Source organism: Candidozyma haemuli (genome assembly GCF_002926055.2).
Source record: "Candidozyma haemuli strain B11899 chromosome Unknown A_2014730914, whole genome shotgun sequence".
Taxonomy (NCBI): Eukaryota; Fungi; Ascomycota; class Pichiomycetes; order Serinales; family Metschnikowiaceae; genus Candidozyma; species Candidozyma haemuli.
Genome location: NW_020289906.1, coordinates 1,486,356 through 1,500,675, shown reverse-complemented (window position 1 = coordinate 1,500,675; position 14,320 = coordinate 1,486,356). Strand labels below are relative to the sequence as shown.

The 14,320-nt window shown below is 47.3% G+C and overlaps 6 protein-coding genes across 6 annotated transcripts; 2 read left to right on the top strand and 4 right to left on the bottom strand. All coding sequences in view use genetic code 12, as the record gives it.

Moving 5' to 3' along the window:
• Nucleotides 1–17: 17 nt before the first annotated feature.
• Nucleotides 18–2,087, bottom strand: HAP43 (Hap43p; the record flags this gene model as incomplete). Its single annotated transcript, XM_025484401.1, has 1 exon — nt 18–2,087. The coding sequence occupies one exon, from the start codon at nt 2,085–2,087 to the stop codon at nt 18–20; it is 2,070 nt and encodes a 689-aa protein (XP_025342616.1).
• Nucleotides 2,088–4,111: 2,024 nt separating this feature from the next.
• CXQ85_000661 (uncharacterized protein) lies at nt 4,112–4,438 on the top strand (the record flags this gene model as incomplete). Its single annotated transcript, XM_025484400.1, has 1 exon — nt 4,112–4,438. One exon carries the CDS (start codon nt 4,112–4,114, stop codon nt 4,436–4,438), a length of 327 nt encoding a protein of 108 aa, XP_025342615.1.
• A 254-nt stretch (nt 4,439–4,692) lies between these two features.
• Nucleotides 4,693–6,075, bottom strand: TIM50 (protein translocase subunit; the record flags this gene model as incomplete). The annotated part of the gene is made up of 1 exon (XM_025484399.1): nt 4,693–6,075. The coding sequence occupies one exon, from the start codon at nt 6,073–6,075 to the stop codon at nt 4,693–4,695; it is 1,383 nt and encodes a 460-aa protein (XP_025342614.1).
• A 159-nt stretch (nt 6,076–6,234) lies between these two features.
• FGR39 (Fgr39p) lies at nt 6,235–6,768 on the top strand (the record flags this gene model as incomplete). Its single annotated transcript, XM_025484398.1, has 1 exon — nt 6,235–6,768. One exon carries the CDS (start codon nt 6,235–6,237, stop codon nt 6,766–6,768), a length of 534 nt encoding a protein of 177 aa, XP_025342613.1.
• Nucleotides 6,769–6,934: 166 nt separating this feature from the next.
• Nucleotides 6,935–7,750, bottom strand: CHO1 (CDP-diacylglycerol-serine O-phosphatidyltransferase; the record flags this gene model as incomplete). The annotated part of the gene is made up of 1 exon (XM_025484397.1): nt 6,935–7,750. One exon carries the CDS (start codon nt 7,748–7,750, stop codon nt 6,935–6,937), a length of 816 nt encoding a protein of 271 aa, XP_025342612.1.
• Nucleotides 7,751–8,995: 1,245 nt separating this feature from the next.
• Nucleotides 8,996–11,446, bottom strand: CXQ85_000657 (uncharacterized protein; the record flags this gene model as incomplete). Its single annotated transcript, XM_025484396.1, has 1 exon — nt 8,996–11,446. The coding sequence occupies one exon, from the start codon at nt 11,444–11,446 to the stop codon at nt 8,996–8,998; it is 2,451 nt and encodes an 816-aa protein (XP_025342611.1).
• Between the last annotated feature and the right edge of the window lie 2,874 nt (nt 11,447–14,320).

Below are 14,320 nucleotides of genomic sequence, written 5' to 3'. Positions count from 1 at the left end.
ATTGTTTCTATCTTCACCTAATCGTAGACCTTCCTGTCGAGTTCTCTGATCACGTTGGCCACAGACTGAACCTCCACTTGCATTCCTCGCGTCGTAAGCTTACCCACAAGCGAAGTAAAGTCAACACTGTTGAAGCGCTTGTGACGAGAAAGCGTCTTATACGCGTCAGCACAAGGAATAAATATACCGGTGGTGGATCCACCAGGCGTGGTCGGAAGTGGCGTGGATGGAGTGGTCTGTGGAGCAAAGCTGTTAGGACGAGAGCTGTTAGAGCTGTTTTGAGAATCAGCAGCCTCCAAGGCTTTGCTGTCTTCGAGAGGATCTGAGCTCTTGGAGGGACTGGCCTCGATGGGTAGCTTCTTCTCTGGGCCCAGTCTGTTTAGCGTTGGTCGCGTTTGTTCAGGAGCAACACTTGGTTCTTTTGAAGTGGTGGCAGCTCTGCTGGCAACAGTAGTACAGAAGAGAGTCGACATTGGGTCAGTTTGACACTGTGCACAAGTACCAGGGTTACCGGTACATCCAGACTTCGATTCTGGCTCCTCTTCTTCTTGCTTATCTTCCTTAGCGACGACAGTAGGCACAGCACCTGGAGTCAAGTTAGTGAACTCACGGATTTCGAGAGTTGGACCAGGGTGCATCACAGGCAAGGAGGCTTTACGCATGGCAGATGAATTAAGAAGAGGCGGAAGCGATGTAGAGGCCTCTTCAGTCTGCTCAGGCTCGTCCTGTTTCTGTGTTAACGATTCGTTAATTCGAGCTGCTTCCTTGGCTGCTTCTCTGCAAACGCAAGGAGTGTCGTCCGAACAGAAACCACAGTTCTCGACTGGAGATTCTTCATTGAAGGCAGGATTGCTTGGAAGGAAAGTTTCTTGTTCCTTCTTGATGGTCACCTTCTTGTCAGCATCAGGCGATTTCTTTAAACGCTTCAAATCAGGCATTTTCTTAACGGCAAATTCAGCAGTGAAGTCGATCTCTTTGCCAGTACTGCTGTTGGAAAGCAGCGAGCTGTTACCGCGAGATCTCTTCTTACTGCCCTTAAGCAGCACAGCTGCCATAGGAGTAAATGAATTAAATTCTTCTTCCACAACAGGCTTCTCCTTGATTCCAATGTCCTCACAGAGGCACAGGTCCTTCATGCACACGCCACAGTCAACGTCGTCGGTGGTATTATGGTGGTTGCTAGATTTACCCTCTTTGTTGGGCGTAGCGTTTTGGGACGTAGGACTAATGAGCGTGGACTTGTTAGAAGGCACATGGCGGAACAACAGGGCTGTTGGTGGAGAGTCAGCGCTAGGAGCGGGCAGTATCTGTTGCACAGAGTACAGCAGAGAGGCTGGCGAGCCCGTAGAGTGGTTGGCAGGCAGCGATTTGGCAAAGTTAAGTAAATGCTGTGCGCTCTGGTTGACATCAAGATTATAAGCAGAAGGCCTCGACTGGGCATTAGGATTAGCATGGAGCATCGCCAGCGAGCCCTGAGAGCTCTGGGAGCTCTGGGAACCACGGTGGTAGGCCGACTGTTGTTGTCTAGGGACCGAAGAGCCTTGAGACATGTGATACTGGTTCTGGGACTGGTGGTGGCCATATGGTTTAGGAGAAGGTCCGTTGCTTTGAGAATGATGAGGAGAAGCTGGGGAGCCAGCAACAGAGGACCGTAAGGAAGAGAACTCCAGCTTAAGCTGCTCGATGCTCTTAATAAGGAACTGGTTCTCAAACTTCAACTTGTTGATGGTGTTGACAAGCCCCATTTCCTTCACCTCCTTCTCCTTCTCGACCTCTAGCAACTTCTGCTCGAGCTCTTGCACTCGCGTGGCTCTTCTTTCTCTAAAGGCTCTTTGGGCAGCTCTATTCTGAGCCTTTCTCTTCAGTGCTGGCGTATCAACACTAGGCTTGCGACCCGGCTTGGGCCGAGGAGGAAGCACCCATTCTCTGGAAGTGACTATAGATGTAACCAGGTTAGGAGCTGGCGCTATGGAGGAGCCTGGAGAGGCTGATTCTGGCGAAGAAGCGTTCATGGACATGTTAGACGCTGCTGAAGGCGAAGGCGCCATGGACGTGCGAGGGGCGATCTGGGGTCCTCTCGTGGACATGGCGGATGCTTTTTCGAAAGGAAAACGTTAAAGGAATATATATGTTTGGAAAAGGGTGTCGTTTAGCTAAGAAGCGACGGTGGGTTTTAGGGTTCAGTGGAAAAACGGGCCCGGTGTACGGGTCTGGGCAGGCTGGAGTAGAAGAAAATCAGCTTTCTTCAAATGTGGCAATGAAAAAGTCTCCTGATGTTGCCGGCTGGAAGTGTGACTGTGGAAATGGAAAACAAGACGTAGAAGAAAGTAGTGGGTTTGGTGAGAAAATACAGCCGCGGGAGGTGATTGGCACTGATGGTTTAGATAAAAAAAGGAGGGAGAAAAAAAAAAAAAAAAAAAAAAAAAAGGCGCCTAAACGATGGAATGGAGAGAAGTTAAAGAGAAGCGGGGACTTTAAAAGAAGCATGTGAAAAAGAGCAGACTAATATAAATAGCAGAGGATTTTCCCACTTTTTTTTCTCTATATAATTGTCCGTTTCGTGGTCTTGTTCTGCCAAAGTCAGTCCTTTTTCTTCCTGGTGGAGCAACGTCTTTCTTTTTTTTTGTCTTTTTTCGCAGCCAATGGGCGCGGGCCGAAGTCGGCTTTCTGGGGCAGCGAAAAGGCGTAAAAACGGGACCAGCAGTGGAGGAGCCGGAGAATTGTGAAGTGGAGAAAGTACTTGAAAATCTGAAATCTCCGTCTTTTTCTGGTTATATACATATGAAGATTGCCTCTTTTGGGGGTCTTTTCGTAGAGATACTGCCACTTCTGGTGGTCTGGGCTGGGTGAAAAATTCACTACTGGGTGAGACTCTGAGAATGTGATAATTTCGGGTTATGTCTGGTTTTGCGTTTTGGTCCTTGTGTGAAATCGTACGTCAACCTGGTCCTGATTGGCTACAAACCTGTCAAAAAACGGAGTCGGTGGTCCCAAACGTCCTTTTTGGGTGGTACCTTTGGAGTAGACTTATAGTAGAGGACAGTCTTGTGTTAGAGGTGGTTTTAATGCTTTAACAATGGCCCAACGGGTCAATGGTTGGGATGGATTTGGATTTGTCAATTGTAGTGGTCTTTTTGTTGTCTTGTCTTATGTACGGTCGGTTTGGTGATCGAACCGTGAATGGGTTGTGTGGAGTGGAGGGGATTAAGATGGTGGTACTTGTTGTTTCTGGATTGACCTGTGCAATGTAGGTGTAAGAATGGCCTTGAAAAGCTGGTATTAAGGTTCTTCTTGGGTTGGTAGTTGGGAAGAATGAATGTACTTACCGTATGTTCAACAACCTACTTCAACATCTCCAAAGAAAACTTCATGTTCATAGGATCGAGAGACTACTCCAAAAGCTTATACTTCTCTTCGCTACCGCTCAGAAGGTCCTTCCCCTCCGCAGTGTTCACCTTCCAAAGCCAAAAGCTTAATGAGCTGCTTTATCTCAACCAGGCTTGGACCACTGATCTCTGGTGATTCTATTTCTTCTTAATTGTATTATAACGTTCTAGATGTTATTTTTGCGAGCGTTTCTTTAGCATGGTAAGCCTTCAGAAGATTAGAAACAGAATGGGTGGTAGGTGACTGGTGATGATATACCTAAACAGTACTCATCAACAGATAACGAAGGCTACACAAAATAAAGAGAACAGAGCTGAAATACAACCATAAAGAGCAAAAACGGAGATATAGACACAGTGTCTATCCTATTATTTCCTTACACCGCAACAGCCTTCTTCCTTTGGTTGTTCACTATGGAGACCCATTTTTTACAGTACAATCACACAACCCACTCCAACAACCAAAAACATAACTTAACAAATTTATAAAGCCACCAGTGTAGCCTCCTACTTCTCTAGTCCCTTCTATCTCTCCCCTCGTGAAATCTCTTCGTTGTCCTAACTGGGAATTGGACTTTCCTCGCTCGATCTCTCCAGGAGGGAAACTTTGCACCCATATTTTACAAATACCCATTCTCCCAGCCCCCACCAATTTTTTCTTCTACTACCACTATCTTCTTCAAATTCTACCCAAACGCCAGCCACACACTCATAATAACTATACAATGTCTGCCACTCAAACTACAATGACCCAGAACACCAAAGCCACTTGCAGAAGACTGCCCAGGCTCACAAAGAAGAACCTCGTTTACACTAAGAAACAAAAAGAAACCGCCCTCCAACAGAAAGAGCCAAAGCTCTATCTTAGATTCCGCCTTCTGAAGAGAAGCAAGAGCAAAAGGGAGAAAAACAAGCCTCTCCCGCCAACCACCATCCCATCAAATCAGCCCAAGCGTACTGACGCTTCTACCGAGCTTCACGAAAAGCTCTATATTCGTATTTCCTTGGAACAAATGTTGAGAGTCAAGAAATTGAACTCCATGAGTACTTAGGAACTAAATAACATCAATAAAACGCCATATTAGAAACATTTACCTTGTAGAGTAGGCATTGCTGTTTGAATGTAGTTATGATGTTCTTGTACCGTCAAAAGGTCAAACGTCATCAACCATTTATGCTCAAGACAATGGGACATCGCTGGCCCTGACAATGGGCATTGTGAAGCTTACTCTTCTCTCTAATGTTAGTTCTTCTTTTCATTACAACGCCGTTTTATTCGGCCTATACAAGAGTGATTTTTCTATGTTCAAGCTTGCAACTTCTCGGCCTCAGCCTTTTCAGCCTGTTGCTTGGCAATATCTTCAGGAGTAGGCATGCCCTCGGTCATCAACTTGTTCAAAGTCATCTTACCGAACTCATCCTTCATCTTCTGCTCCTCCTCCATGAACTTAGGGGCGTTTTCACGCAAGAACTTCTGCAAGTTCTCGTACTGAGCCTGACCGTGCTCTCTGATCAAATCCAATGGCATCTTTGGCTCTTTGCTCAAAGCGCTTGGAGACATGCCGACCATGGAACCAAGGAAAGTACCAATGTTAGGCTTGCCAGCACGCTCAAAGAGATGCTTGTTCTCTTCCTTCCACTTCTCTCTCAAACGAGCCTCTCTCTTCTTGTACTCAGTAATAACATCATCAGACTCGCTGAAGGACTTAATGACTGGTCTAACATCCTTGATGGGCTGGGTAGCCAAGTACTCCAAAAGGGGAATCAAGTCAACCAAGGCAGTGTCGGACTCTCCGTTCCAAGGCTTCAACACAACGGCGTTGTCCTTTTGCATGGAAACAGTATCAGGGTCAACCTCAACAGCGACGGTCTTGGCCAAGTCACGGTTCAAAAGAGACAAGTCCTTGATGAGCTTACCGTCCTTGTATCTACAAGCCTCTCTGTAAAGGGCGTACTGGATGTATGCTCTCAATGGGTCCATCTTCATGACAGTTCTCTCAGAAGACATCTGGTAGTTGGTGGAGAAGATCACAATCTCGTAGTACTGAGACAAGTAGCCCAAGAAGTAGTCCAAGCCAGGTCTCTTGGCGGTTCTCCAACCGTGCTTAGTGTCCCACAGAGAGTGGATCAACAAGTCGTCCAAGGCCAAAACCAAGGTCAAGGGACGACGGTAGGCCTCTGGAGGAGGTGGAGGCAACAAGTTTTCAAACACAGGCTCAGAGAAGAAAGAGAAGGCCTTGGACCATCTCTTAGACAAACGCTCATACATCAAGCCTGGAGTGTAACCGTTTTCGATATCAAGCGCCTCGAGCTCCTTCTGCTCCTCAGCAGAGTCCCAGTCTCTCGACATGTAGCCCAAAGCACCAATGCCTCCAACAAGCATGGATCCATAGAAGATATTGGCCCATTTTTCTCTTTGACGGTCTTTGGTAGTCTGAGTTCTACGCTTTCTGCGAGAAGACTTGTCGGTGGTTTCTTCCTTCTTCTCTTCAGCAGAAGGCTCCTCCTCAAAGCCAGCCTTGGCCAACATGTCGTCGTCCAAGATAGACTTTGGCTTTTCGTCCTTCTTCTTTTCATTGTAGCTTAGCGAAGAATGGGAGAAAAAACGTGGTTTTTGCACTGCTGGAACCGCACGGACGGCTAGCTGGCCACGGGGCATGGTGGCCCGCAAAAGCGATCTTGCAAGCATCTGGGGGTCGTGGAGAAAGATGTGCTTCTTTGAGGTAAAATCTTGAAAAGGTGAAAATCGCTATTATGGTCAATGAGCACACACCCGTACCTCCCGCCATCACCATCAGGCCCCAGACCCACTATTCCAAGAGAACCCCAGAGAAGCCTGAAAAATCCAATGAATTATAGAGGAGTGGCGTTTCTAAGGTCTGTAAGACTCCAGTCTGACTTGCCACGTTTCAACAAAAAGGGTAATATTGTGCTAAGCGCCCTTAAGTACGTGAAGGACGTAGACAGCTTCCAGGAGAAGATCGCCAAAGAGACTCCAGAGCAGCAGTTGGCAAATAAACTTATAAAGGGCATTGAAAACCGGAAAGAGCTTCTAATGCTTCTTTCGATGTTCCACGGAGAATTGGCCCAAATAGGCATAACGCCGTCTTCAGCTCATCATGATCCAAATCTGGGGTTGAAGTGGAAATATAGAATGGCATACTTGACGAGGTTGGCTCGAATGCATAACACCTTCTGGGACCTGTGCCAACAAGAAGGTATTTCTGAACGGAACCATTGGCTCGGGTTCCTGCCCGAGAAGATCGGAGTGTTGGACCCCGTTCTCTACAAGGAGCATTACGAGGAACTACAGCTGGGGAAGTTTCGGGACGTAGACTTTCGGGACGTTGAAGTCCTCGGCAAGCGATTCATAGCGAAATAGGGCCCCGTTGTGGGCCGGCTGTATCTTTGGCGGTTGGGTGGTGACGCCTTAGAGGATTTCTTGGACATAGATTCATCCCTTGACATAACTTTGTCGGTAATAGACGACGGCCAGCGTGGTAGAGGCTGGCAAAATAGACTGGCGTTATCATAATAAAAACATGTGCTTATGGCTTTGGAATATGGAGACTCTTGGAGATCTCACCGCAGCCCTGGATAATGAAACCAAGGGAGATGATATGGAACTCGGCAAAAGTGCCTTCCAAAACCACTCCCAACGGGAGGTCATCCAAAATACGGTCAGTGTACACCAAAATAGCCATAAACACGACCCAGACCAAATTGGAAGGCACAGGCAAACCCTCGAAGTACTGGGACTTGCCAGTGGCATCCTTAGGGATGTTGTTGGTGGAAACGTTGAAACGAGCCAATCTCGTCAAGCCACAAAGCACCCAAAACGACAAGAAAAGCACATCAACAGTGGAGCGGAAGCCAATGGCAAACGCTATTATAGCTGGCGACACGGAAAAGGAAATCAAATCAGCCAAAGAGTCGAGTTCCTGGCCCATGAGCGACGACTTGTTCCGCAAACGAGCCACACGGCCATCGAAAAAGTCAAAGAACAAGCCCAAGCAGATAAAAAAGTGGGCTCTTTGCACGTAATGGGACTTACCCGTCAAGGCGTACCTCAAGCAAGAAATGATGGAGTAGAAACCCGAAAAGCCATTGAGCAAGGTGATAAAGTCGGCCATGTGCAAATTCCTAACCAACGAAAAGTGTCTCGTGTCGTGCAAGAAGTTCTTATACTCCTCTGGCTCCGGCCTAGGAAGCGGTTCCTGGTTCGACAGCAACGAAAACAACGACAGAGACCGTCTGATTGGAGGATGGGCGCCTTCTGGAGCATGAATATCAATACCCGAGTCGCTATCAATATCAGAAGCCACAGCAGACTCGTTTTTCTTGAATCCGGACGTATACGACATTATGGAGAATTGAGCAATTGAGTAATTGTGAAAATTGGTTAAGGTGAAGAAAGGGAAGAAGTAAGGGGAGGCGAGAGAACGTTGATTTAAAATGAATGAGCTTTATTGCGCAGCGATGCCGCGACCCAGGCTGCCAGGCAGTAGAGGACAACACGAAATGGGAGAAACGCAGGGAAATTAAGGGATGGACTTAGAAGGTTCTAAAAATGGAAAGGATGAACCTTATTTTGGCCGTTCTGATTGGTCAAAAAGGCTCTGTTGTATTTTCGTTTAATATCTTTCTTCCCACGCTTCTTGTTGGGGCGCTGTGCTGCCAGTGAACCGCCAGGCTGCTGCCTCCTGTATGGTTCCTGGCCAGCCCTGGAGATGAAGAGACCAAGGAAGAAAGAGAATTAAGAGTTGGAGGGGGAGGGCAAAAGAGGGGAAGACGTCGAGGTATAAAAGGAAGACGATTTCCACTTTTTTACCACTGGTTTTGTTTTTTGTATGCTTGGTGAAATCGTATCCACGTCTCTTTCTCTGGTCTGGCTGTTGGTTGCTGGTTTTCTGAGGGGAGTGGCTCGGTCAGGCAGGTTGACAGGGAGGGTGAAAAAAGCGATAAGATTTTCCAGCCTCTTCTGGTTAAACCGAGGCAAGCCAAGGGCACGTAGAAGATGGGACCAAGTCGAGACCAAGCGAAAGTTAGGGCTAGTCTAATTTGGTTTCTCTTGCCTTTTGTGTCTTTCTTCGCTTGCCTTACACTTTTCTTGATGCTATGTATGGCCGCTTATCGACGATCTGGCGGTGCTCCATAGATATGAAGCTTATTTGGCGAGGGCAGGTTGAGGGCAGGTTGAGGCGGTTCGACGGTAAGCACCTACGGTGGGCTTCAGCAATCAGAAAGTTAGCTGGCTTTTAATTGACTCTGCCTTACCAAAGAACATCCTCTCGTTGGTTGATGATGTATGGGCATTTGCAACCATTCTGTCTCTATATGCATGGCACAGTGCCTGGGCTAGTCAACCCGCCTTGATCATCTTGCTTATGTCTCGTGGCTATGCTAGACGCCTTTGCTTGCCAAGACCAAACTCAAACGGGATATTTATAGAAAAGTAGATGTTTTGTGTGACGAGGGAATGTCGTGTTCTGGGCCTTTAATGGTTGCAAAATCTTGCATTAACCTACATCTATCTGGTCATCTAAACTTCATTCATCTAAGTAAATTGCCTGGACGGCGATTCTAAGTAGTTGCAGGGTCGTCTATAATCATGAATGGTTCTCGTGGTTCAGCACGAAAACTGTAGGCACCAGCGAGTTGGCCTCGTGATTATTGTAGAGTGACTCAGCCGCTGGCGGTTGGTCAATGAGCTGCTCCTTGCCCTGGTTCAAAAGGGCCGACAAGTCGTGGTTGTTCTGTTCCATCATCGACACAATAGACTCGCCTGATGACTGTCTGGACAACGAAAGCTTGTTGCTGGAGTTGTTCTTGGGGCTATGCAAAATCTTCAATTCCATCAATTGTTGCTGCTGCTTCAAAATCTCGTCTTGGAGCTTGAGGTAGTCCTCGTGTTCCTTCTGGTGAGTGCCGCCTGGTGTCTGTGAACCGCTCGAACCAGTAGGCGATCTAATTGATCCTGGAGAAACAATGTCTTGAGAAGCAGGTGTAGATGGCTTCTCAACTCCACTATGCAATGGAGATACAACCGGAGACTGACCAGCAGAAAGGGCTTCAGGCGACTGAGACTGAGACAAGTTTGGCGTGGTTGGAAGATCGAAAGTGTTTTCGAATGGGTTCTTTTCCGTCTTGACAGTCTCGGAAGGCAGCTGCACGCGTGGAGTAAAGATACCACTGAGACTCTCTCCTTGGATCTTGTCGGCGGAGATCTGGTCCTTGCCCAAGTACTTGTTGAGGTTCAAAGACATGTCACGAGCAGGCTTACCCTTAACAGGCTCAGGATTCTTATCACGCACGTTCAACTTGGCTTCAATGTAGTCAAATCTCTTCAAATGCTGGGAAGAGAACTTGAGCAAGTCATGCAAATCGTTCGCCCAGTGATTAAAATCCTCCTGGCTGGCACACTTGAAGGTGAACTTTTGAGAGCTGCTGGAAACCTTGGTCAAGATAAACTTGAAATCCTTTTCACTCTTCAACTGGAACGAATAGTTATTCAAGTTGTAAGACTTGACAGGGGTATCACCTGGGCCAACAACGCCTCCAATCTTACCTTTCTTTTTCTTTTGGCTTTGCTTTTCGCCAGTCTTCTTGTCATTCTTGCTGGTAGCATCTTGGATTTTGTCACTCATGGTGTCAAGCTTGAACTCGTGCAAGTAGTTACATGTCAACAAGTAAAAGTAGGATGTATAAGACTTGATAAGTCTTTGCTTCTTGTACATGATACCACAGCGCAAGCACTTGGAATGCAAAGAGTCAGCATATGGAACAATGACATCCTGAGCAGATCTCACGTCACGCTTGGGGGACTTCTCTGTGGAGTGAAAAACGTTCAAGAAGTTAGGGTTGTGGGAAATGAAGTACTCCCAGTCGTTGTTAGCGTTGTTGATATAGTTCTTCATAGTCCATGAAAGATTGAAAAGGGCATTCTCTGCCGAAGTTGCGTAAACCTCACCATTACCAAGTCTGCCCAATCTCTCAGTGATAAAGTTCAAGTCCTTGATTACGTAATTGAGAAGGTCCTTGGAAATGTTCTGCAAGTTCAAGTACGATGCATAAACGTAATTCTCGTGAATCAACTGGTTCTTGAGCTGGTAGTCCACACGCAACTTGACGAGGAATGGATCAGACAAGGAGTCCTCATCGTCATCATCATCCAAATCCTTAGAAAGAACAGGACGGTTGCCAGAGTAACGGCGAATGCTAGAAACGAAGGTATTGATGACGGCACCAGTCTTGGACACCTCTCTTGCCAAGGATGGGTTAGCGAACGAATCATTCTTCAAAGAAGACTTTATCTCCTTGATCTTGAGGCCCAAGTTACGGTGCAAGCTTTCAAGCTTTGGAATGAGCTTCTGCTGAAGGTCCTTGGTCAATTTCGTCTGGGCAACGTATGTCTGGTAGTGGTGGTTGACCAATGCGTTGGGCATGTTGGAAAACATGGAGTTTGCTGGGAAGTAGGTTGGATCCACAGCCACATCCGACTTTGGAGCATACTTTGCTGCCGTCACAGACGACAGTAGAGAGCTCAGAGTCGAAGTATGCTGCAAGCCGCCAGAAGGCAGATCACTCTTCTTCGATTTGCCGTTTGGAGCCGGTTGGTCCATCAAGCTTGACGACGAAGGCGATTTGCGATGAGCAAACGACTGGTTCTTAAAAATCGACAGCTGAGACTTTTGTTTAGGCAAACCCGGTCTTGCCGCCAAGTTTGTAGTGCTAGCATTCAGCGACTTACCCAACTCCTTCTGGGGCTGGCCCTGGGGCGACAGGGGCGATGCCTGAGCCTGCTGAACCGCCAGAATGGTCTTATAAGCCAAATCTCTAAACCCAGGGAACTGCACGGACCCCACAAGCTGGAGGTTCAAGTTCAGCTCAAACTCCTTTGCATTGGCCAAATCCTTAAGGTAAGCGATCAACGCAGCGATAAAGTGTTTCCAGAGCTTAAAGTAGGACACCAAGTGGTCCACGGGTTTGGCGTCGTAGGAAGGCGTATTAATGTAGAAAGGACTCCTACGGTCCGACAGCGGAAGCACATCAGAAGACATGGTGGGGGAGGAAAATGGAGGTGAAACCAGGAAAGATAGGCGGTCGCGATCGGTATATATATGGAGCCGAAGCGAAGCGAGGAGGCTTGGAGGTACTAAAGGTAGCGCGGGCTGGAACGGTGCCGCACCAAGCAAAAATTGAGGCAGTGGACGAAGGAGGGAAGGCGAAGGGAGGAAGCAAAGAGGAAGAAGCAGGGGAAATTAGGAGGGGTGGAAAAATTTGGAGAGAAAAAAAGACGAGGAAATGGGCCGTATTTATAGACAAAAAGGAGGGGAAGAGACATTTTATGGACCTGAAAGATAGATGGGTGGATGATGGAAGGAGAGCTCTGGCTGCAATTTCTCGCAGGGGGCCTGAGGCGGTTGCGCAGGTTGGGATAAAAAAAATAAAAAAAAAGGAAAAAAGAAAATGTGGCCAGGGAAGATGAATTAATTAATGAAAAGAAATGTGGAAAAACAAACCTCCTAAACGTTTCAGGTTCCAGGTTTCAGGTTTTTTTAAGTTTCAAGGTGAAACAGGGAAATTCACAGAATCCCCAAGCAAGATGATGTAAAAAAAAATCTTGGTAAGACGACTTTCACTAGGGTTTTCTGTCTGATTTGCTTTTTTTAGTTACATGGGTCTGCGTTTGTGGACGAGTTAGACTTTTCTCTAGGGCCGCCAGGCTCCAGAACGAGGTCTGGACTTGACGGATTGTGGGTGATGCCTGCTTTTTCGACAATTCACATATTTGGAGTAAACGAGGAAAAGCCAGATATCTCTGTTGATCCTTAGTCTCCATCCCTTTCTCCCGTTTATCCCTTAACCTCAACCTCCCTTCCCTTCTCTCTGTCTCCCTGGAAACCCAGCTTCTGCGGCCCGACGCTTGCTCGCGCTGGTGGGTGCAAAAAGTGAAAAAAATGCAATCCCATTCGCATACCAAAAGGGCCCATTCAATTCCCGGGTTTTCCGGGGGTGGGCACCTGAAAAGTCGTTTTTCCTTATTTTCCCGCTGCTTTCTCTTCCCCTTCATCCCCTTTCCACCCCAAAACCATCTCTGTGACCCGCAACTACTGGGCCTTTTTGCTGGATCAAACCGTGCATATGTGCGATGTGAAGCTTTTTTCTGTGGGTCTACTTTTGTGGACGTTTGCGTCGTCATAGCTGCGACACACTCGCCTCACGACTTAGAAGGGGCCAGGTATTGGGATGGGGAGGAGTTGCAGGGAAAGGAAGATTAGAGTTTATGGATGTTTGGGGGTTGCTGGGTTGGAATATCGAGTTTTTGATTGGTTGGAGGTTGCTGGTGGTGGAAGGACTGGAGCCTTTTCTTCTGACTGGGTTGTCTCTGGTGAGGCAAATTGCCGCGACTACCGCCTCTGCTAGTCCTGTCCTACAATTTAGACTATTCTGGATGGACTAGAGACATAGAGTGTCCAGTATTCCAGAAAATGACCTTTTTTCTTGGATTTTTCTTAGTCTATTCACGTCTGCTTCGCTTGCTGGTTCACCTGAAACATCGCTCATACCGCCCCACATCGCCACATGCCTGTTTCGTGACCCTTTGTTTATTTACTTCGGACCCCGGGCCTGGTTTTCCCGGTGGCTGCGAAAAACAGTCAAACGCCTCTTGATATCTCCAGCGCAAATGCTCAAGTACACAAACCTGAGACACGTAGAGACAGCGCAATATGTCAGATAAGGCAAGGTGGGAGGCGAAGGCGGAAGGCGAAGGCGGGTGGGCATCAGCCTGGCGCTTATCGCTAGGAAGTCCGTGATGGCGGGAGTCCGGCCTAGGTGGGTGGAGCTGACTCTGTGGACTATGGTTTCTGGAATGGGTAATTCTAGTGGCTTTCTTATTGCCTTTGAAATACTCTTAAAAGGCTATGGATAAGAAAATACGGTTTTGTGGTGTTTTGTTATCGGGCGCTGGGGCAGTGCTGGTGAGATAGGATTACTGGTATGGTTACACGCGTTGGGTTGCGCCAAAAGGCGGTACTTTGGCTTGCTGGAAGTGATTTGGGTGTGTTCGGGTGCTCCGGGTTGACGTTTACATTGATGAGTACCTTTTAGGTTTAAACCGTCGATCTTTATCGTAAATACATGTCAATCGGGAAGCAGTGCACGTCAAATGATAAGGAGTGGGCTATGTATGGTAGGCTAGAACACCAGCTAGGAATTATTTCATGGCGTTTCTTGGAATTTTTCTTGCTTACGGCGAAACTATGGCTAGTCACTCAGAACTTAGAAGTTTCCTAAATGGTGAGATTAATAAAGTTTTCATGACCAGCCATATAGATAACATGGTTAGACATTGTCGCTGGATAATTTGATGCTTAATACGTGTTAAATACTGTTATTTACAGAGACTGACCAGAGTCTATCCGCTTAGAAGAAGGTTGGGTTGGTAGGTAACGCTGAGGTTTGAAAAGCCAGTGTAAGCATACACCCAGTACCGTCTTTGCAATTCCGTTCAAACTGAGAACTCGTGCTAACATAGGAGCCATACGCAAAGTAATAAAAGAAGGGAAATGTCTCGAGGTCTGTCACTGCCATCATTGACGTCCATAGGCCCAGATACACCTGTTGTCCCACCTCAGTGGTCGCCAACAACAATCTGCCGTAGATCAAGACGCCATTCACTTCATAGCTTCCCTCCAGTTTCTCCCTTCACTGACTTCTAGGCCCAATTCCTTCGCCTTTCCATCCATTCACTGAGGCATTCAATCCACTCTGTAGCCTTCACTTACGGCAAACCTCAACAGCCAAAGAACCCACCAAAAACGCCCAGAGCCGTAAGAGAACCGCCAAAACTCGACCATCCAAACCTTCATCCGCCTCTTCACCCCATCCATCTCACCTCTCTCTCTCAACCATCGCAATCCCTTAACATA